General features: G+C 39.3%; 2 protein-coding genes across 2 annotated transcripts; both read left to right on the forward strand.

Moving 5' to 3' along the window:
- Positions 1 to 1,608: 1,608 nt before the first annotated feature.
- On the forward strand, positions 1,609 to 8,590 carry LOC123970155. Its single transcript, XM_046048047.1, has 10 exons — positions 1,609 to 1,697; positions 2,789 to 2,884; positions 3,852 to 3,956; positions 4,384 to 4,488; positions 4,987 to 5,085; positions 5,186 to 5,225; positions 5,304 to 5,355; positions 6,429 to 6,558; positions 6,840 to 7,028; positions 7,775 to 8,590. Exons 1-10 carry the CDS (start codon positions 1,689 to 1,691, stop codon positions 8,207 to 8,209), a joined length of 1,260 nt encoding a protein of 419 aa, XP_045904003.1. The 5' UTR covers positions 1,609 to 1,688; the 3' UTR covers positions 8,210 to 8,590.
- A 1,588-nt stretch (positions 8,591 to 10,178) lies between these two features.
- On the forward strand, positions 10,179 to 14,837 carry atf4a (activating transcription factor 4a). The gene is made up of 4 exons (XM_046047784.1): positions 10,179 to 10,335; positions 11,533 to 11,709; positions 11,996 to 12,313; positions 12,987 to 14,837. The coding sequence occupies exons 2-4, from the start codon at positions 11,661 to 11,663 to the stop codon at positions 13,991 to 13,993; spliced, it is 1,374 nt and encodes a 457-aa protein (XP_045903740.1). The 5' UTR covers positions 10,179 to 10,335; positions 11,533 to 11,660; the 3' UTR covers positions 13,994 to 14,837.
- Positions 14,838 to 21,894: the final 7,057 nt, after the last annotated feature.

A 21,894-nucleotide genomic window follows, 5' to 3' on the forward strand; every position in this document is an offset into this window, starting at 1 on the left:
CTGAAGGCAGCTGGGACCACAGTTACAAAAGAAACGGTTGGTAACACACTACGCCGTCATGGATTGAAATCCTGCAGCGCACGCAAGGTCCCCCTGCTCAAGAAGAAACATGTACAGGCCCGCATGAAGTTCGCCATTCACCACCTGGACGACTCAGAAGAGGCCTGGAAGAAGGTGATGTGGTCAGATGAGACCAAAATAGAACTTTTTGGCCTCAACTCGTCGTGTTTGGAGGGCAAAGAACACCGAGTACAACCCAAAGAACACCATCTCCACAATAATGGCTTTTCTACAAAATATTAACATGCTGTTTGTCCAGGGGGTCAAATACTTGTTTTTCCTCATCAGATGGTTATCAATTTTAATAAATTCATATGATGTGATTTTCTGGAATTTTCTTTGGGATTCTGTCTTTCACTGTTAGAATGTACATATGATTAAAATTGTAGATCGTTGCATTCTTTGTAAGTGGGCAAACCTGCAAAATCAGCAAGGGGTCAAATACTTATTTCCCCCACTGTATGTGTTTAGCTATGATCACAGCTTGCTAGACTCTTTCCAGAAAAACAGGTTTAACTATTGAATCATGAACATTCAGTTTTGTGCATGAAGACAAAATTAAGTGTTGAACTTAAATGCCTCCTGTGGCTGTTCCGCCAGTGTATGAATGTGTGTGAATGTTAGTTTCTGTTTGAGCACTTAGGCTCAGTGTGTGACTGGTGAATGCAGATGTAGTGTAAAAGCGCTTTGAGTGGTCGAAAAGACTAGAAAGGCGCTATATACAAGTACATTGGATCGCATATGCTAAATTGCTGTGGATGTAGATACTGTTGTGCCTGTTTCTTTCAGCAGGTCCTTTCACATGGTCCATTCACCTTTGCTGTTCTCACTAGGGGACAGAACACATCTTCTTTGTGAGTGGTATGACAGCTGCGTGGTCCCATGGTGTTTATTCTTGTGTATTATTGTTTGCTCAGATGAAGATGGTAGCTTCAGGCAAAACTTCTTCCAAGGATGAAACAGACTTGTGGAGTTACACAATATTTATTCAAGGTTGTGGCTTTTTTCTTTTGATTTCCCGATAATATCAAGCAGTGACGCACCGATTTTGAAGGTAGGCCTTAAAATACATCCACAGGTAGACCTTCAATTGACCCAAATTATGTGAATTAGCATATCTGAAGCTTCTAAAGCCATGACATGGTTTTCTGGGATTTCACAAGCTGATTAAACGCACGGTCTACTTAGTGTATGTAAACGTCTGACCCCACTGAAAGTGTGATATAGTGAATTGTAAGTGAAATTCTGTAACCAATTGTTGGGAAAATGACTATTTTAACACACAAAGTAGATGTCCTAACAGACTTGCCACAACTATAACTTTTTCACATGGAATTTGTGGAGTTTTAATGATTTCACCATGACTTCAAGTGTATGTAAGCGTCCAACTACAACTGTCTATCAGTTGATGCTCTCACTTTACGCTTTGTTATCTGCATGACATCAGAACTTTTAGTGGGTGTGTAAACAAGAAAATGCAAGTGCTTGAATGACAAGGAATGAATACCAGTTGAATGGTGAGATGTCATATTCTCATCCAACCTGTTCAGCATTCAGAAGTTGATGAATGAGTGCTGCAAAAGAGAGTCATCTCACAACGAGTCGATTACAGCAGGGAAAGTTGCACAATGGCACAGGTAAGAAATAAGATAATTAGATAATGTGTAATGATTGATATAAGTATATTAATTAGTGTTTAACCAAGAGCTACTATACAAATTAATGCGTACATTATGTTATTATTTCAGTGGTGTATGTTAATCAGTACTTATAGTCTACGATATGGATTTCTGAAACACAAACACTATTCTGCAGTGTTTGGAAGGTGCTATATAAATAAACTTGCCTTGCCTTGAAGTCCCCCTCCTCTCAAAAATTGTTTTGCAACATAACAGCTAGTTTGGAAGTCAATCGTGGACCGACATGCAACTTACACAAGTGTGATGTAGAAACTTTTGAAATGAAAAATATTTGTATATTTACAGATTCTAAGTCTTTTTAATGAAGTATGTGTTATTTTAATCATTTTTAACCAGTTTATTGATTTTTGTCTGGGTTAAAACAAAAGACACAAATTATTATTCAAAGTATATTATTTTATATGTGCTGATATTTAACAAATGAATCAGATTTTCTGTGTGGGAGGTTGCTAATTGCCAACACATTATTTCTACCTAATAAAAAAATTTGGATTTTTACAGATTCTGAATTTTTTAGTATTTAACAGTTAAATTAAATTAAACAGTAAACACATTTGTTCAGAGCAAAAGTGAAACCAAAAAAAAAAAGAGTTAAATGTGGCTACAAAAAAGATGTAGTCAATCGTGTCTGGCATGCTTGTCAATTAACAGCTCAGATATCTCTTCAGATTAGGTCACACATAAACAATGTTTTGTCTTGATCAAATGCTTTCCTTATGAATTCTTTTAGGGATGGCTAGATCACAGCCCTGATGGAGTCAGGTTAGGAATTTGACTCCAATTAGGACCATGTTTAATTTGATATGTGCACGCTGTTTTGAAAGTTAATGTAGGCTCAACACTTTGCATAAAAGATGTGAACTGCAATTTTAGAATCTGCAAAATTTCAGACAAGTGAGGGAATTGAGAAAATTCTAATATCACAAAATTTATCGTGAATGAATACCATTCTAAGACAGTCCAAACAGATTCAGTGTTTAAATATACCGTATGTACGTTGTTGACTGATGCCGTCTCTCTTTCTGCAGCCACCACCCTTTTCAATGAGTCTGAAGTCCTGTCCAGACAAAACTAAAGATGACAAGCCTGGCTCCACTCCTCAGTCTCCCACAAAATCTCCAGAGGTTGGTGCTCAGTAATCTCCACAGTCAGCCATGTTTAGTTTTACTCTGCAATGAGATCTAAATTGCATGTTAACTCAAACTGGCATGTGCACAGTCTTAAATTAAGAGTTCATCATAGTCTGTGGTCAAATAAAATTTTTCTTCTTCAACTTCTGGATGCTATAATTAACAATATTTGGTATTTAGATACCTTTAATTATGACTGTGTTCTTGAGAAAAAGTTCATAATTAGAATTCAGACCAACAGCATAATTTTATCATTAACTGTGTACTGTGATCCTGACAAAAATTTATAATTCAGTCCAAACTTCATGATGCGTAGTTGCAAACTTACCATACAATAAATCATCAGAATGTGTCTTTCTATAGTACACGTATTGAACGTCCTTGCTTGAAGTCTTTGTATCTGTATTTGTAGATTTGTTTCTGTAAAGCACTTTGAATGGCTGCAATGTTTGGAAGGTGCTATATAAATATCGTAGACCAAAAAAAACATTTGGATATTTACAGATTCTGTTTTTTTTGTTGGAGTAGGTGTTATTTAACAGTTAAGTTAAATTAAACAGTAAACACATGTTCTTTCAGAGCAAAATGAAAGCAGAAAACAATACCTAAATGTGTCAAAAACAAAATGTAATCAATCCTGTCTGGCATGCTTGGCAAGATCAGATCAACAATGTTTCTTGATCATGTCTATGCTCCTCATGAATTCCTTTGTAGGGATGGCTCGATCTCAGCCCTGATAGAGTAGATTGGGAATTTGACTCCAGTTAGGATGTAGGAACTGTCGGGAACTAGTTAATGTAAAGTTAGTGTTCTGAAAACACTTCATTAAAGCTGTAAACTGCAATTTTAGAATTTGGATAAATGTTATCATGGATTGAGAAAATTCCAATATACAGTGAATACCTTCCTAAGAAAGTCCAAGCAGATTCAATGTTTTAATATACCACCCTCTCTCTTTCAGAAGCCAGTTCCCATGCCAAGAAAAAATATATCCCGTCCAGACAAAACTAAGGATGAAAAGCCTGTATGTAACACTACTCCTCTGTCTCCCACAAGATCTCCAGAGGTTGGTGCAGTGACCTCCACAGTCAGTGTGCTTTGTTTCACTCTGTAATGAGATCTAATTTGCATGTTAACTCAAACTGTCATGTGCAGAGCACAGTCTTAAATCAGATTTCATGTTTAATATTTTTTATTGATCTGATATTTCTGGATGGGATAATTAATAATATTGGGTATCAGTATTTTGAGACCTTTAATTATGACTTGACAAATGTTTTATAATTAGAATTCAGACCAATGGCATAATTTTATCATTAACTGTGTACTGCCTTTGTGGTCCTGATAAAAATGTATAATTCAATCCAAATTTCATGATGCGTAATTCCAAACTTACCATACAATAAATCATCAGAACGTGTCCTTGTACCTTTCACACTATGACACTCATGACGATTACTTTTTTTAATGTGTTCATTTCCCCTTCGGCTCAGGGAGGCTTGGGCTGCTCAACTCCTCCACCAGTGTTACCAAAAAAGTGGACTGTTAAAAAAAATCCTGGAGGATTTGACTCTGTAAATGGCATTAATATAGTAAAGGTAACATTGTTTTATGTTTTATTACAATTATGGGATATTACAGGTTGATCAAAGATTTTTAGACAAGTAACATTTATTGTTTCTGTAGAGTGCAGTGTGAGCAAAGCAGCTTCTTAACTGAAGTAAAGTATGAATATGTTACAGATATCGAAACCACAAAATATTCTGGTAAATTTTATTTTGGGGAGAACAAACTATTTAACTATTTAAAGTTGTATGAATCACTATCTAACACTGTTATTTAAACTGGTAAACAAATGCCATGAAACTCACCCAAATATTTAGCTATTTAACTACAGGAAAGAAATCTGTTCAGATGTTGTAAATCCTTAATCCTTAATCACTCAATGTAGTTTTGTAAAAAGTGGATCAGGTATCATCAAGTGGAATTGTAATTTTAGCTGAATAGTGTTGGAATAAAGAATGAAACTCAGCTAAGGCATGTCACTCACATAACATGCCAATTTAATAAAACTGGATTGTCACTAATTTTCTCAGGTGCTGCCTGAACTATCAATTAATGATAACCGTAGATTACTACCTCTGCTGCGTCAAAAACCTCTCAAAGAACAGCCTGATGACAAAAACGAAATCATGGTAACTATTTTACAACCATTAAGGTATTGTTCTAACACAATATAAAGTGAGTAAAAAGTACTTTTAGCTGTGTTGTAAATGACCTCTCATCTTCTACCAGGATGCCAACTCTTTGATGGATTGGTGGAAGAATGTGACACGTGAGTAAAAACCGGTTTGAAAAGATATATATTTTTGTTAACTTACTGTTGCTGAACTACCGTTTCATTGACTTACAGCCTGGAACACTCTGTGTGAAGACATCAAACTTGGAGGGGAAAAAGAAACAAAGTAAGTAGATTGTTACATCTTTTATATTTTATATAGTTGAGGCATGGTGATGCGTTGAGCTAAGATCATAATGCTAACATTTGCTAATTAGTACTAAACATGAAGTACATCTGAGGCTAATGAGAATGTCTTTAGTCTTGGAGGTATTAAGGGATCGCCAAAGTAATAACAATTCATGTACATGAACATCTGTACTAATTTCCATAGTTCATGAAAACCCACAATTGTAAACTTTATAGAGGGGCTAGAGCAAAAGTTAGGGGATCACCAAAGTCAGGAGGATTCATTCTCTGGGAACCATGAATGTTTGTACATAATTGTGTGCCACCACATCAAGTAGATGGTGAGCTATTTCACACAATAAATGAAAACTTTGAGCTGCTGGTGGCGGTAGGGAAAAAGTCAGAGCTTCACCAAAGTTATTATTATATAATTATTGCACCATGGCGGGTGGCGATTGTGCAGTGGATAAGACACATACCTTTGGTGTGAGAGACCAGGGTTCAATCCCCACTATGACCCATCCACCATTGTGTCCCCGAGCACGACACTTAACCCATCGTTGCTCCAGAGGCGTGCGACCTCTGACATGTGTAGCAATTGTAAGTCGCTTTGGATAAAAGTGAATGAATAAATGTAATGTATTAGGATCTATTCTCTGGGCACCATGGATATTTGTACCAAATGCAGTGGTCCAACGGTCGCTAGAGTCATGTGTAGCTACAACGCCACTCGATCACACCATGATTAAAAAACACAGCTGATTACAAAATAGGACCCAATTTTTTAATCAACTGTGTGCTGCTGTTTCAAAAACTTGGACCTAAATTTGGTTTCTTCGATCAAAATGTCCTACTTGAAAGGCCATTTAAAAGCCTGGTTGATGATGTGTCTAGTTGCTGACTTGCCCTAATTTAGGCTTATATTCAGCCTAAGGATAAAAATGATTTAATCTGCGCTCTTAAAGAAACTCAGTCTTGTTTCTGACTAAACTGGAAAGATGTTTCCTCCAACTAAAGCTGAATGATGATAATCTGATCAAATGTTGGTGTTGTTCTTACAATACATTCCAGGGTCATCAGAATTAAAGCTGAACATCTCTATAAAGCTGTCCTGCGTTACGTCCTCCTGTTGTCTGAACATGGTGGCACCCTGAAGCAACACACTGCTGAGCTGGTCTGCATTGCTGACAACTTAGACAAGGTAAAAAAATAACACATATGATAATGAAAGGTCATGTATGTTGCAGTCAATTTAATCACAAGACTATAAATCAAAATTTAAGCTTTTTAAGAATAATAAACCCAGGCTCTCCAGAAATCATTTTATTCAGACCAATCATGCTGTGCTTTCTGGGTTGGTCTGTTTCATTTGTTTTGAATGCTTGAAACATATTCGATTTGTGAATAAAGTTACCATAACTTGGTCTCTTATCAAATATCTTTTTGAGAAACCCTATCAAATAAATTCCTTTAAATCTTAAGGTTTCAAAGGGTACAAAGATTGCTGGCATCACAGGAGGGGCTACAAGTGTAGCGGGAGGCGTGGCAGCAGCTGCTGGGGTGATTCTGTGTCCATTGACAATGGGAGCCTCATTGGGGCTGACTGTCCTCGGGGTTGGCGTGGCTGCAGCCGGCGGCGTCACTGGTGCATCAGCAGCCATCGCCAACAAGGTGACAAGACATGAAACTTTACTGATTTTCTTCGTGGTTTGTGTCTGTGGTGTGGATGCTTTTTGGAGTGTGTGGTTTTCTTTCATTTCATTGTCTATGAAGATTCTCGTCATCCAGGTCATAGTTATCCAACGAAGGTTAATATCAAGGGCAACTGCTTTCATTTCATTAGTTTTTTATTATGTTATACTTTCTTGTATTTAAACCTATTATGTACACATAATGATGTGCATGTTAAATGTGCTGAATGCATGTCAAAGTAAATCATTATTTTACATGTAATGAAATGTGCTATATAAATAAAATTGCCATCCTCAAGGTTTGACCGATGTTCATTGGCTGACAAGATGCATTCCCTCAGGCAGAAAGAGGTGCAGGTACAGAAAGAGATCAAACAGTAGTGAATGTGGTAAACAAAGTATTTCAGGAGAATCTTTGTTGTCTGTTTAAATGTTCAATCATTTTGCCAACAAATGCATTTAAGTTATAGCCACTAGTGTATAACTTAAACATTTCTAATTTTGGCACCCCCTAAAGGTAGTAATAAAAACATACTGTGGCACACAGCAATGCATGGGATGAATGGGCTCAAAACAACACACTGACTGCACCAATTTTCACCAAGATTGTTTCATTTTTCTACAAACACAATTTTATGCCGAATAATCACAGATGTAGTAGCTTTAACTTGTTTAGTGATGTGCTTAAAGCTGCTGTTTAAAATATTATGAAATCTGTCCTTCCAGGTGAACGTCAGTCAGGAAAAGAAGAAAATTGAAAAGACCTTCCAGGAGTACAGTGACCTCATGGAGGATATTCAGGATTGCTTAAAGTTCATCAATGAGGGCATGGAGCAGCTAAAGAAGCATGATCTGTCTGTTCTGATTAAAGCCAGGATGGATTCGGCGAGAGTAGCCGGGATGATACAGCTTTCCACTACAGGAGGAGCAAGTGCTAGGGCCATAGAAGCTAACAGTAAGGCATCTGGGATGATGCAAGGCTTTGCCCTCGGCATGGATATGTACTTCACCCAAGGAAAGAATGGTCAGAAGCTGAAGAAGGGCCTTGAATCAAAGTTTGCGAAGAAAATCCGTCAGGTAGCACAGGATCTCAATGAGGCTTTGGATGAGCTCATGCAAATCAAGGACCTGTTCAGTAAGCACTGTTCAGGGGAAAAATAGGTTTTAACTTGTAGACCCTTTCTTGCTTGATTTTAATCTTCAAACTTTTATTTTTGCACATACTATTTTTATATGTGACATTTGTAAGTAAAGAAAATGTAAACATGGAACAAACCAAACAAAAAACAACAAGCATCTATATAGGCCAATGTTATTTTTGTCAGTCTCCTTTTTATTGTCCTTACTTTTCTTTCCAAAACTACAATGTAAGGGACTACAGAGCTGTACATCGATACACTGATTAGCCCAATCTGATGAATTAGCCTAACTTGAATGGTTGTGAATGGTTATAGTTTTAGTAAAGAGACTTCCCTGCTGGTATGTGTTTTTTATTTTATAAATGTTATATTTGACTTGACCTTGGCGATTAGTTGGACTGGACATAATGAAAATCATTTGGATCTTGTGTTAATTTCTTTTATTTCTATCTTTTTAATTTGTGTTTTTTATGCTGGGTTTCTTGTTAAATGTTTGGCGTAAATGCATTATGTAAAGATGATGAATTGCCTGTGTATGAAACGTGCTGCACTGATAAACCTTGTTTTACCACACCTGCTTAAAATATTAGCTATTATTTGTTACTTATTGTGTATTTGTATTAAGACTAATTTCAAGTAAGTGATATATCTCTCATATTAGCCTATGATGAAATAATAACAAATAATGGTCTGTACTTGTGTATATATAGCGCCTTTCTAGTCTTTCCAACCTCTCAAAGCGCTTTTACACTACATCACAGTCAACCACTCAGGCAGAGGCTAAGGTGCCAACTGCCATCAGAAATGTAAATACACTTTCTCCACCGATGGCACGGCCATTGGGAGCAATGGAGTTCAGTATCTTGCCCAGGGATACTTTGACATTCAGAATGAGGGAGCCGGAGATCGAACCACCGACCTTCTGATATTTAACAACTAAACATGTTTTGTTCAGAACTAAAGCAAAAACCAGCAAATGAGCCATGAGTGTGCCAGCAACAAAATGTAAACAGTCCTGTATGGCGTGCTTGGCAAGATCAAGAAGTCTGTATAGATTAGGATCACAGATCAACACTGATTTATCTCGATCATATCTATGCTTGTTGAGTGCTGCCCTCTCTCTTTCTGCAGCCATGTTCCCTTGCCAAGGAGATATTTTGAGACAAAACTGAGTCAGCAATGACTTTGTTTTACTCTGCATACTCTATTAATGTTGGTTAGTAATGTATTGTCCACAATTTTTCAAATTGCCATTGGCTTCACCACACAGCATTAAGAAACAAAACAAGATCATTTCTGAGTTCAAGAACAGCAATATGATTTTGAAATAGCCTATAGACACAATTCATATCAATAATAAATAATCATTTAACAAATGTGTCGCTGGATACAGGATTTAAAAAAAAGTTTTAAAAAAAGGCAAAAGTAAAATTTTGATCATATTTGATTGGGCTACATGTATGCTTCTAAAATAAGTAGGCACCGGAAATATATAGTACTGATCTAAAATTTCAACAAAGTTTCTTAAAGCATATGTTATGCAGTGTTTGTTGTACTTCGTCAGTACTCCTTATCAGTCACTGACATTTGTAAAAGACTCACGCAACCTTCCTCAATGTTGACATTTTGCATTTGACCTACATATGACGTAGGAGGCACTCGTGTAAAGCCCCGAATGGATCTATTTTGTCAGCTGAATAGAGATTATGCATCTAACCAATCATAAACAAGAATCTAACGGAGTAATTGCAGCATTCCGCGTGTCGCTGCTGCTGCTGCTGCTGCTGCTGCTGCTACTACTATTACTACTACTGCTACTACTACCCAGCCGGAAGTAGCTTTGTTTGCTATCGCTTTTAAATTCATTTTATGAAACGGAAACTCGCGTCACCCGCACAGCTAAACAAACGGCCCCGCGGAGTGATACCGCGGAGGAATGCAGTGGGTGGTGCTTTGGCTCTATATATACTAATGTGTCTCTCTCCGCCCGTCCTTCTTTCTAATGCATGTAGAAAGTTATAATCGACTCCCGGTGGATGCTCTCTCGCGCTAAAATGGCAGTTTAAAGGCGTGCAGCGGCTATCCTTGCAGCGGCAACAACCCGGCAGTGCAGCGGCTAAGTGCACTGGCTATTTCTGGCAAAATGGCGTAAGTATTTTATATGGACTTATTTTAATTTTATTTTACCGCCGTTTTCCCATTGGTTTACAACCGGCTTTAATGCCAACTCCTCTGGCTAGTGTTGATACAACTAACAGACTTGTTGAGTAACTCTATCGTTTAGCGCCCTGGATGTTAACTATTGTTAAAGTTACGATTGTTAAAGCCCCGATATGTTGCCGAAGTTCCTGGTCTTGGGTTGGTGGTAACGTTAGTGTTAAATTACAAACTAATTCAGTTAATGTTAAGAGTCCGTGTTGTGCCGTTTTGTGTTGTCGATTGTCTTCTCTTGACAAGAGAAGTGTTTACGCCCCTTATTGAAAGTCCTTATGTATCCCACAGAGTTAACAAGTCATAGGTAATTTTCAACATTTGTAGTATTTGTGTGTATTAAACATGGACAACGTGGCGTGTCCAAAATGGCGCGCACTGTCCTTTTCACTCAACCCCTCAAACAGATGGCTCTGTTGTGAAAATGGCGGTTGCCCGCCCACATTTCCGCGGTGACTCACTGAGGAGGACGGGTTTACCGACCAAAGCATGACCAAATTAGGAAATATTATCCCCCGGTGGAGGGCGGAGTGTTGCACATCAACGCGGCTTTGACACTTCAGTGGAACGGATTAGCCAAAATTAGCCTCGCCCTCCCTCACGTCTAATACGTTAACAATCTAAACGACCCAAGCACACGCTCACGAAAGCTGCATTGTTTGCATGAGTGTTGTAGAGTACGGAAATGTGTACTTGCTTCAGGAAGTACACACACACTGGAGAGTGTTGAAGATATGCAGATGTCATTAGCCTACTTTAGAAGTGTTGTCAGTCTCTGGCATACTTTTTCCATCAATACACTTGTTTTGCTTTTAAACCCTTTCCTGCTGTATACAGATTTGTTAATTAGTAATAATCATTAATTTAGCTGGTGCTTTTTTCCAAGGCAACTTACAGTTGCTATATATGTCACAGGTCTCATGTCTCTATGGGACAACTATGGGTTAAGTGTCTTGCTCAGGGACTGACTGACAGTGTGAACCCGGGTCTCTCACACCTCATCTCATATGTTTTATCCACTGCGCCGTCACCACACCTTGCGGTGCTTAGTGACCGCTGTCAACACTCGAACTGTGTGTGTTCATCATTTTCTCCACATAACATGGCTTGCATCTCTGTATCTCCTTTACCCAGGTCTCTCTCAGCAACCACCCTCAGCTTTGCTGCAGTCGACAGCGGTATCGAACCCCTCGACTTAACGTCAACAGACCCGCCTTTGTTTTTATTCACCCTTTCACGGCTAACACTGACCAGCAGCAGTGATGACACTCTCCCAGCTGGCCTTGGAGGACGTGGAGGCCCTGTACTTAGGTTGGTGTTGTGATGACGCATGTTCCCAAAGCACTGCTACAAACATTACTGAATACACGGCACTCAGTTTGGATGACACAACATGAAGGGTGGCAAATTGCAAAGTTTAGCTTCCTGGACTTAACATCAAGAATCAGAATAAACATTTCAGTCTAAAACAAAAGGGTAGAATTTTGTGGTGTGTATATTACAATATAACGGGATTAAAGTGGAGCAGATTATTTTCTATTAAATAAGTATTTTGTGTAGAAATTAAGATACTTAATGAGGAAGTTCTTGTCCACAGGGCCCTCGTTTCTGACGGCTGACCCCATGGGGCCCCTTCTGGACCAAGATGAAGAAGAAGCTCTTTCTCCCTCCTTCTCTCTAGAGGGGAAGGTGCCAGCTTCGCCCCCCCTCTCTTTGTCCTCCTACGCATCTTCCTGGTCTCCCTACCAGACCGTGTCATCCTCCCCACTCTCTTCTGCATCCCCGCCTCACTCTCCTCCTCCCACCCAACCCTCCTCCTCCTTGGGAACCAAGGCCGGAGTGAACCCATCGACCCTCCCCTGGCTGGTTGACAGCGACTTGCTCGACGCCCATGTCGGAGCAGACGCTTGTAAAGGTGAGAGTGAATTAAAGTTGTCACGTATCACTGTTCTTAGAGGTGTTGGCCGCTTTCAGGCAAGCTGTAAATATTTTATAAAGGTGGTTGTGTTAGTGAAGCACTTACAGTTGCCCTGCAGGCAGAGTGTCCTAGATGTTAAAATTGGATTGCTAAGTCACTCTGCCTTTTTTTTTTTTTTTAAAGCAGCACTACACCTTTATAAATATTAGTAGTAAATAAAACGTATGAAGACTTAAGATACTATTCACTTCGTCCAAAACCACAATTAAAGGCATGAATTAATAGTTTGTACGTGATGAACATTCATTAGCAGGTTAGGTGTGGCTCCATGTGGTTAAGACTGGCTTAAACTGGTTTTATTTCATAATGACCCGTGTGTGTCCCTTTTTGTTGCGGCATCTTCAGTTAGTATGAAGCTCATTGTGGCTCTTGGCACCTGTTAAGTACAAGGTTCCTGGTGCCCTGGGTATTTGATTGCAAGTTGTTTATGTGCATCATGAAATTATAACAATACAGGGAGGCATTTGAAAAGACTGACATTCCAGCAAGTTTTGCTTTTTGTATTCACTGAAAACCCTGTTACTAAAGAGGACATTCAAAATGCCTGTTTGTATCAAATTAATATATTATTGTTTGATCAGATATAAATTGATATATTCTCTGTTAACAGATGACGCTTTTGCGGGCATGGACTGGATGTCAGAAAAAATCGACTTGAGTGAATTTGACTTGGATTCCCTCATTGGCTCCTGCTCGTCCGATGAGTCTCCCAGCTCCCCCGAGGATCTCCTGGCCTCCCTCGACTCCCACATGGATCTAGAGCTAGGTTCATTTGACACAAACATCCCCACCCCACACGAAAGCCTGGAACTGGAGCTTTCACTGCCCAGCATCCCCTCTCTCCCCCTGGAGCTGCCTCTCCCTGGAGCAGCTGAAGCAAAGAAGACAGAAGTGTCTCTTGACCTGGAGGTTGTTATGAAGTGTGAGCCTCCCTCCCCGGCTCCTTCACCATCTCCCCCCTCTCCAGCCTACACAGTGGAGCTGGGGAGTGAAATGGATGTCCTGGATGCAGAGAAAACATCCACACCCCTAACAGCCACCATCATTCCAGATCTCAGTGGAAGCGTTCAGACCCCCAGCCCCATTGTGCTCTCTATTCCCCCCTCTGGCCACATCGTGGTGTTGCTCACCAAAAACGATGAGCCCTCCTTCGTATCTTTCCCCGACCAGTCCATTAAAATCTCTCCATCAAGCGACTGCGACAGCGACTCAGGCATAGAGTCTGTTGCTGGCTCACCTGCTCGCCTCCCCTCTACTCCTTCCACCCCCTCTCCCACAGCTGGATCCTCCAGGACCAAACCCTACTCCAAACCAGAGCCCGCCTCCGCTTCCCTCTCCTCTGCCAAGAGCTCCAGGGTCAAATCGGTGTCTGGTGCTCCCAAGGTAGTGGAGAAGAAACTCAAGAAGATGGAGCAGAACAAGACGGCAGCCACTCGCTACAGACAGAAGAAGAGGGTCGAGCAGGAGCTGCTTGGCACAGAGCTGGAAGGCCTGGAGAAGAGGAATCACGAGTTGACGGAGAAGGCGGAGTCCATCAGCCGGGAGATTCAGTACCTTAAGGACCTGATGGAGGAGGTTCGTAAGCACCGCCGCGGAAAGACCAGCTCAGTGGCTTAGAAACCAGATTGTGTAGAAGTCAGTCTGCTGTTACCGCTTCTGCAGAGTAGTGACGGCGTTGTTTCTGCTCCAATACTCACATGCCATAACAGAGTCCACTTGTATTAAGTCTTGTACGAGATTAAGAAATGGCATGCGAGGCTGGATGTATGAAACTCGCCACTGAACAGAAGAGGGAATGGCTGGATGAAAATGGAAAAGCTCTGGAAGTTGAGATTATTAGCGTAGACGGGGGGCTGGGGGGTAGTCGGGTGAAGCATCTGTACATGCTTGTCTCTCAGTCCCCTGTTAGAATCCCCACAATGTACTCCCTGTCTTACTAGCAGTACTTGTACAGACAAGGTGTGTATTTGTCTTTGTAGACTAGGCATGCTGAACAGTCACCATAGGTCCTGGTAGTGTAGACTTTTAACCCTTTTGACAAGATATTCCTTCACACTCCCAGCATCAGTCAGTACCCAGAACCCTGCTCAGCTTCAATACCGTAACTCCTGCGTCAGTAAAGTGAGATACCACTGCTTTGTTGTTATCCCCTCTTTTAACCCAATGTCACTCTTTTGACCTTCTTCTTAACTGCTTCAAGTCCAGAAAGGGGCCTCAAACTATTCATGAAATCTTGATGTTACACTGTCAATGTCCTTTTTTTGTTTGTTTGTTTTTTTTGAGGCGTGTGTATGTATATATAGTTTTCTCCTCCTCTGCTCGCCGATTGTGGCTTTTGTTATTTAGTGCTGATAAAGCCTGATAACTTCTTGAGTAACTCCATCTTAGTGGAGCTGTTGGGCTTGTAAAATGCTTTTTTTTTTCTTCTTTTTCTAATAAATATCTATCAGTACTAACGCGACTTGTGTTATGTGCTTTGTTGATGGCAGATTAAAGTGAAATTTTCATCAGTGTCACTAAAATATTATTTGTATAGTAGAAATCACTTAAGGACTAGAACATGTCATTCATGTCATGTTTACTTTGTTTCAATTGATCAGTTTATTCATTCAAGTACCAGCATAGTCTATTTCAGAAAACGAGAAATGTTTCCCAGATCACAATATGCTGTTTAAATAGTGCTTGTAGTATTCCAACCAACTTTGTTTTTTTAATTCATTGTTTAAGAGATATGGAATATTCTAACAAAGGAGAAAGCTATCATTAAACAAAGTCTAGCAAAATCAAAATGTTGCAGTGCATGGTTGGAAATTGCCACCCTTTTTTAAATGCTGATAGTTGTAATTTTGCAAAACACCTATATTCTCAAATCTGGGAATGGTAGAAACGAGATCTTTTCTGATGGCATCAAACCTCAATATGTACATTTACATATGTACAGTTGTAAGTACATATGTAACTAAAAGCATGGATTGTGTGATATTGAAATACTGGTTCCACTGTGCTCAAAGTTTACATCTTGATTCCTTCCATGGATGAGTCATACAGTTCCTGTCTCAAAGGTTTGCCGTGTCATTGGTCAAACACTAATGAAATTAGCTGGTTCATTCGTGCGAGGCAAATGGGTGTGAACATTGACGATTACATCTAGAAGAACCACAGCATACGTTGTAGTTGCAAAATATTTGTGCAGTAAGACAAAGTAGCAGCCACTTTTGAAGGCTCTTATACATCTCATTTATTAACTGGTGAAAACATCACAATCAAAATCACGTGGAGTTTGTGTGCATACAATTTCCCTTGACTTAACCTGGCAAACGGCTTCAAACTGGTCAAAAAAGTCCCATGTCATTGCCTAGTGGCAAAAATACAGCTTTCTATCAGGAAGTGAGAGACAAGGAGGAAGAAAGCGAGAAACATCTGGGTTAATGTTTTATGGGAATGTGTAATTGTGAAACCAGACTACACTAACCCGTCTCTGGTATTTCACAGGTGGGTGTCCGAGAGAGGGGGGCTGAGGTGAAAAACAACAGAGGGGTTAAGACACAGATGTCTATTTAAAGTTCAAAGCTCGAGTGCCACAGATGTGTCTATCACTTGTGTGGTCATGTTTTTGGAGACATATTTAGGCAGGTGATTGTGGGCAACCTGTATAACTGGTTTCAAAGTTATGCTTCCTAGAACTGAAAATAAGTTTTCCCTGAAAGTGATACTAACGAGTGTGGTTCAGAGTCAGCTCAATGTGCTGACTACTGTCAAGCAGCTGCGTAAATTTAGTCTTGGCAGTAAAACCCCTTAAGCACACACACATATGCACAAACACAGACACATACTCCTCCCTGACCGATTCTACAGAAGTGTGGCCTTGCCCTCGCTTGAACACAGATAAGAAGAGCAACCCAGCTGTAGGCAGAGAAAAAGAGACAAATATGGCTGCTTTGTTATGACTGATATGTAGGCTTCAAATGAGTCAGTCAGAAGATTAATAGTTACATCTGAAAGAATTGCTGATGATTAATTGCATGTAAATACTCTCTAATCTCTCTTTTCCTTAACTGTTGTGATTCGTGTTGTTCTGTAGTAGATCTCGGTCACATTTGTTTTCATCCACTAATTTTTATCTTATGCCATTGTAGGTATAATAGTAACCTAAGACATCATGTTAAAGGACAATAATAGTAAAAATTGACTGCCATTCTACAAATGTTGTTATTATAACTGAGGTTCAGGAACAAAACCATGCCTCTCCCTATTACTAATCCAACCACCTGTGCTTCACTCATTTCATCCACCTTTCCCTGTGTAATCCAATCACCGGCACGTGCGTATAGCAGCATGTCTGTCTAACCCCCTTGTCTCCCCTCAAACCCCGATTTTATCCTCCTTCAATGGGCAGCACCGTGGCCCAGCACTGTGGCCTCACAGCAAGAAGGTCCTGTGTTCAGACCTCAGTCATCCCAGACATTTCTGTGGACAGTCTGCATGTTCTCCCCATGTTTGCGTGGGTTTCCACCATGCACATCGCTTTCCTTCCACCATCAAAGACATGCATGCTAAAATTCATAATTCCGCCAAAGTAATTGTTATTTTTCCATCACAGGAACCACAGGGAGATCACAAAGCAAGACCCCCCCGGGTTCCTAGCCGCTCCGTCCACCATGACCCAGATCAACCCCCTTCATCCCTCCAACCCCCCTACTGAACCTTCTCGCCAACCAAATAAACTACCTGTTGTACCCCCTTGTTAGTTAGTGAATGTTTTAGTTAGCAAGAGCCATTAGATAATGTATTAAAAGTACAAAATTATTGCTCAAAACTCCGCTTTTTATTTGTATTCGTACTGACTGTTATGAGCATATTTTTTTCCCGTATGAACACCATACATACTCAAACCTTGCACAGAGTATGTGGTATAACTTTAGTAGTGAATATCTGCACATAAGCAGCAGCAATTACTAATGCTATTGATTACACCTGTGCTTTACTTGCTATGACATGTCAAAATGTCTGCTGTTAAAAAGGCTGTTGAGATGAAAGTGCTTTGCAGCCTGTAAAGATGTGTTATTCACCTTTAAGTGTTTTTCACTGGTTGTAACAGACAACCAGTGAAAACTTTGACATTGACACATTGTCCTCCACTTTGTAAAGCCGTATATGGATTTAGTTTCTACTTGAAATTATCTGTGATCAACGTTTTCATATCATAGTATACAGCTTAAAATTTTTATCTTTTCCTCTTTTTAAAGTCTGCACTTATGTCATTCTTACCATAAATGCCTGTACCTGCTTGGGGGCGTATCCCAAGTGTGAATGTAATTTATGTGTGTCTAAGAAGCAGATATACTTTAGAGATACATTTCATCCTCACATGAGACGTGACCTTAAGTATCCAGGGTAAAGCTGTGGTGTACATGCATGTAGGACTCCAGTTACTGTAAGAAAAACCTCGCACATGCTTCACGCATTGACCTTGCAAAGGTTGAGAAGTTTGTTAAAGCACTAAGGGTTAATTTAAAAAAAGTAAAAACTAAAAGTGATACTCTGTTCTTCAGAAAGCTCACTGATGGAAAGACAAATGCTTTTCAACCACATCAGCAGATCATGGGTGTGGTGGCTCCAAGCAAAGCAGCGCAGATTATTCTTGTCTGGTCACATTCCCCTGCGGTCCATAGTAATCAGGATCACGTCGGTTTCGTTCATTTTATTTACTCACAGCACAGTGACTGTGAATCATTTTGTTGTTTCCTCATACCATTTGCCAAAGATAGTGACAGATCAGTTGGTTTTTGCAGTCATGTGTCTTAGTTCATGAGGTTTTCATGACTGAGTTATTCTGGACTAAAGCCCCGTTTTACATACGACACACAACAGGCTGCTTTGTAGTCAGAAATTACAAGAGAAGAGGCTTCTGTAATTGGGAAGGCCAAAGGGATTAATACATGAATCAGTGAAGGAAAAACTCTATTGCTAGTGTTGCAAAGCCAGTGACCATGAAATTGATGATCTGTTTGTCTCTTCTCTGACATAACTACTATTGGTATCAGGGGTATTAAACATTGATTCATAGCATCTATCAGCAGAAGTATGTTTTGATAAATGTAAATCCTAGTAATAGTCGTAGATCTTTAAAGGAACAGTTCAGACAGTTTGGGAAGTAGGCATACCTTTTTCGCTTTCTTGCCAGGAAATAGACAGAATGGATACCACTCTCATATTTGTACATTACATTACTTCATTTAGCTGACACTTTCATCCAAAGTGACTTACAATTGCTAGGTTGCACACCTCTGGAGCAACTAGGGGTTAAGTGTCTTGCTCAGGGACACATTGGTGGACGTGTCACAGTGGGGAATCGAATCTGGGTCTCTCACACCAAAGGTATGTGTCTAATCCACTGCTCCATTGCCACCCAGGATAAATATGAAGCTATTGCAAGCAGCCGGTTAGCTAAACTAAAATAAAGAGAGAGAAACAGCTAATTCCATCCAAATTTGTACCAAAATCCATATAACAGCACCCCTAAAGCTAAAACATTGTAAGTTAAAGCAGATTTTGTTACCTTTGGACAGTTTTGAAAGGGTACAAAATTAATTGTAACCTTGTATAGGAGCATTAAAGTGCAAGCTGTTGAGACAATTCTGAGCTATATTTCAAATTACATTACACAACTCGATGACATTTGGCTCACCAAGGGGTGAAACCTAGTACAGCTGTAAGGCTATTCATAGTTTGCTTACTGTAAGTCAGTGATAGCCAAGCAATCTGACACATTCTAATATTCTGGCCTTGGGCTGTTCACAGGTCTATTCCCGGCTGATTTTAACTATAACCAATGGACAGCACATTATAGATAATCTTGAACTCTATCTGTGGATACTGTCAGATTGATTTGATACGTTATGGATACAATTTGCATTTCATTTGCATTGTAAGTTTGCATTAAAAAGTTTACCTTTCATGATAATCTTGACATTACTCAACGCAGAAACACCACTGCAAAAAAGCAGAGGAGTGAAGTTTACAGTTAATAATGTCCTCTCTCATGGTGCATACATTTCAGATGAGTGATAAGATGTATTAGTGAAAAAAACAACTAACACAATTGCCTTTAACTTACCACTTGTTGATAGCTTTTCACCAAAAAGAGAACATGGTTGTACTGTTACAGCCAACTTCACGTTTTAGACAATAACCCCGATATGAGAACCGTTTCGTCCTTTAAAAAGACCAATACAGGAAACATAATTTTTGTTGTTCAAATATATTTTAAAACATTTTTAGCCACCTTTTTGGTGTGTGTATCTCTAGAGATGGCAATGTCAGGGTTTGGGTTTTGTATTGGTTTATTGAATGCATTCTAACATTGTGAACATAGTAAACGTTATACTTGCTAAACATCAGTTTGCTGGCATTGTCATTGTGAACATATTAGCATGCTGATGATGTTAGCGTTAGCATTCACAATTTCTTTTAAACTATTTTATTGACTGAGCCTACCATAAAGCTTAGACCATGGTATTGAAAGCAGTTCAAGTGTCTAGAGGGCGCTATCAGTACTTAATTTTTGGGTTTAGATTTTTGTCTTTTTAGCAGTATTCGACATTTTTTTGACACACAACAAAACAAAAGGCATTTCCGCCAATTAGCTGGGCTGAAAACAAGGCTTACCTAACCTATCGTATAGGTCATATTTTGGACATTGTCGTGGCTCAAAAACTGACATCTATAGACACCCGATATATTATGTTGATCCAGAGATCTGACATTAATAACCCGATATATTATGTTTGGATCCATTAAAGTTACTCACAATACAAGATACAATAAACCCTGTTTTTGTTACCATCTTGACTGTAAGGAAGCCAGGAGGGACAAATAAGTGTCTGTATGTGTGGGTAGGTGTTTGTGTGTGTGTAGGGGGTGTGATTTAAGTGATTCAGATGCATTCCCACTCATGACTTCAGAAAAATTCTGTAGGAAACTTTGCATTGTTTACCAGCAAATGAGCAGATTCTAATGAATATTGTCATGAAACTATCAGCCATAACCAAATGCCATGGTGTGCCCCCAAACTATTTTAAGATTTAACAGAATTGATTCCTGTAGGGAATTTAGGTAAAAGCAAAAGTAATTGAAATGAAGGGATATGGAAACAGTGTATCAGAAAGCTCCATCACACTCTGTACATACTGCATGTGATGGAAAACAAGGCCGGGTAAGGGGCAAATCCACGTCAGCAGGCTTGAACACATGATGTTTTACTGCAGCTCCTGCCATTTGTCAACATGACCCAGTAGAGCTAGATACACTCTCCTAAACAAGGTGAATGTACAAGTTTTGCAATGAGTTAGTTACAGTCAAACAGAGAAAGTAGAAGAGAAGTTAGAAGGCGTCATTGTTTGTGGGTTAGTGTGTTATTCTTTAGACTTTTGGCCTTGACTGTGATATTGACATTACATCATGTATGCTTTTAGTGCAACTGTATTTTTGTTATTTTGTTTTTTTAGACATTTGTAATCTGCCTTAGTATTTTTTTATTCAAGTTTATTAAATTTTCTTTAGCTGCTTCTGAAATCAGCTAAAGAAAATTGACTACATTATAGACATGTGCACAATGAAGATGAGAACTGTGAACAAATGAGTAGCACAGTCTTTCTGACTGAACTTTCAATAAGGTTCATATTTCTTATATAATTATAAACTCTGAAAGCATTACAGCAGAACTCACTGATAAACGTGCCTCTGATAAACTCTTGAAAGCCTCTTTCTAGCATCAACACAAACAGTAAAGGCATGTTGCTATGCAACTCTTAAAGGGTTCCTGTTTAGCAGTTAGTTTGTTGATCCTAAGCAGATTTTTTAAAGCAGAATGGAAATTATATTTTGGTATTTCTGTACTCCACTCCTGAATTTCACCCGGTGTGACCCCCTGCCCACTCTAGCTGAGTGAATCACCGTGCTGGTCTTCAGCTGATATGTTCTACAGAGGATCTCTGAGCAGCTGAGCTCATTACTGAGGTCATGGGTTGCAGATTAGAAGACAGATTTACTGCAAGGAAGTGGGACAACGCATTTGTTCACTGTACCTTACTGACTTAAGACCACATGCAAACCAAAGGAATGAACATTTAACATATATTTATATATTAATATATATTGGAAATAATGTAATAAGCTAAATAAATATATATCTCCACATATACTTTATAGTAAATGCCAATGATTATTCCTTAAACACAGTGTATATGGTAACTATACAGAAAATAAATGGTTGACCGACACTTTCTGCAATATGAGGAGGGGCAGTTACTGGTGTATTCTGCTGTATGTTTGAAATACATAGTATGTGACAAACCCCACTCCATCATAAATTTGTTTTACATTAACCAAGAAGTAGACATCGACTTTGTTCCATTCAAACAACCCTCAAACTTATCCAAATACTTTAATCTGGTCCAAGTGCAACTAAGGGCAGTGAAAGACAGCTCAGCACACAGAATGATATTCGTGTGTGTGAC

Source organism: Micropterus dolomieu, linkage group LG04, assembly GCF_021292245.1.
Source record: "Micropterus dolomieu isolate WLL.071019.BEF.003 ecotype Adirondacks linkage group LG04, ASM2129224v1, whole genome shotgun sequence".
In the NCBI taxonomy this organism is placed as follows: Eukaryota; Metazoa; Chordata; class Actinopteri; order Centrarchiformes; family Centrarchidae; genus Micropterus; species Micropterus dolomieu.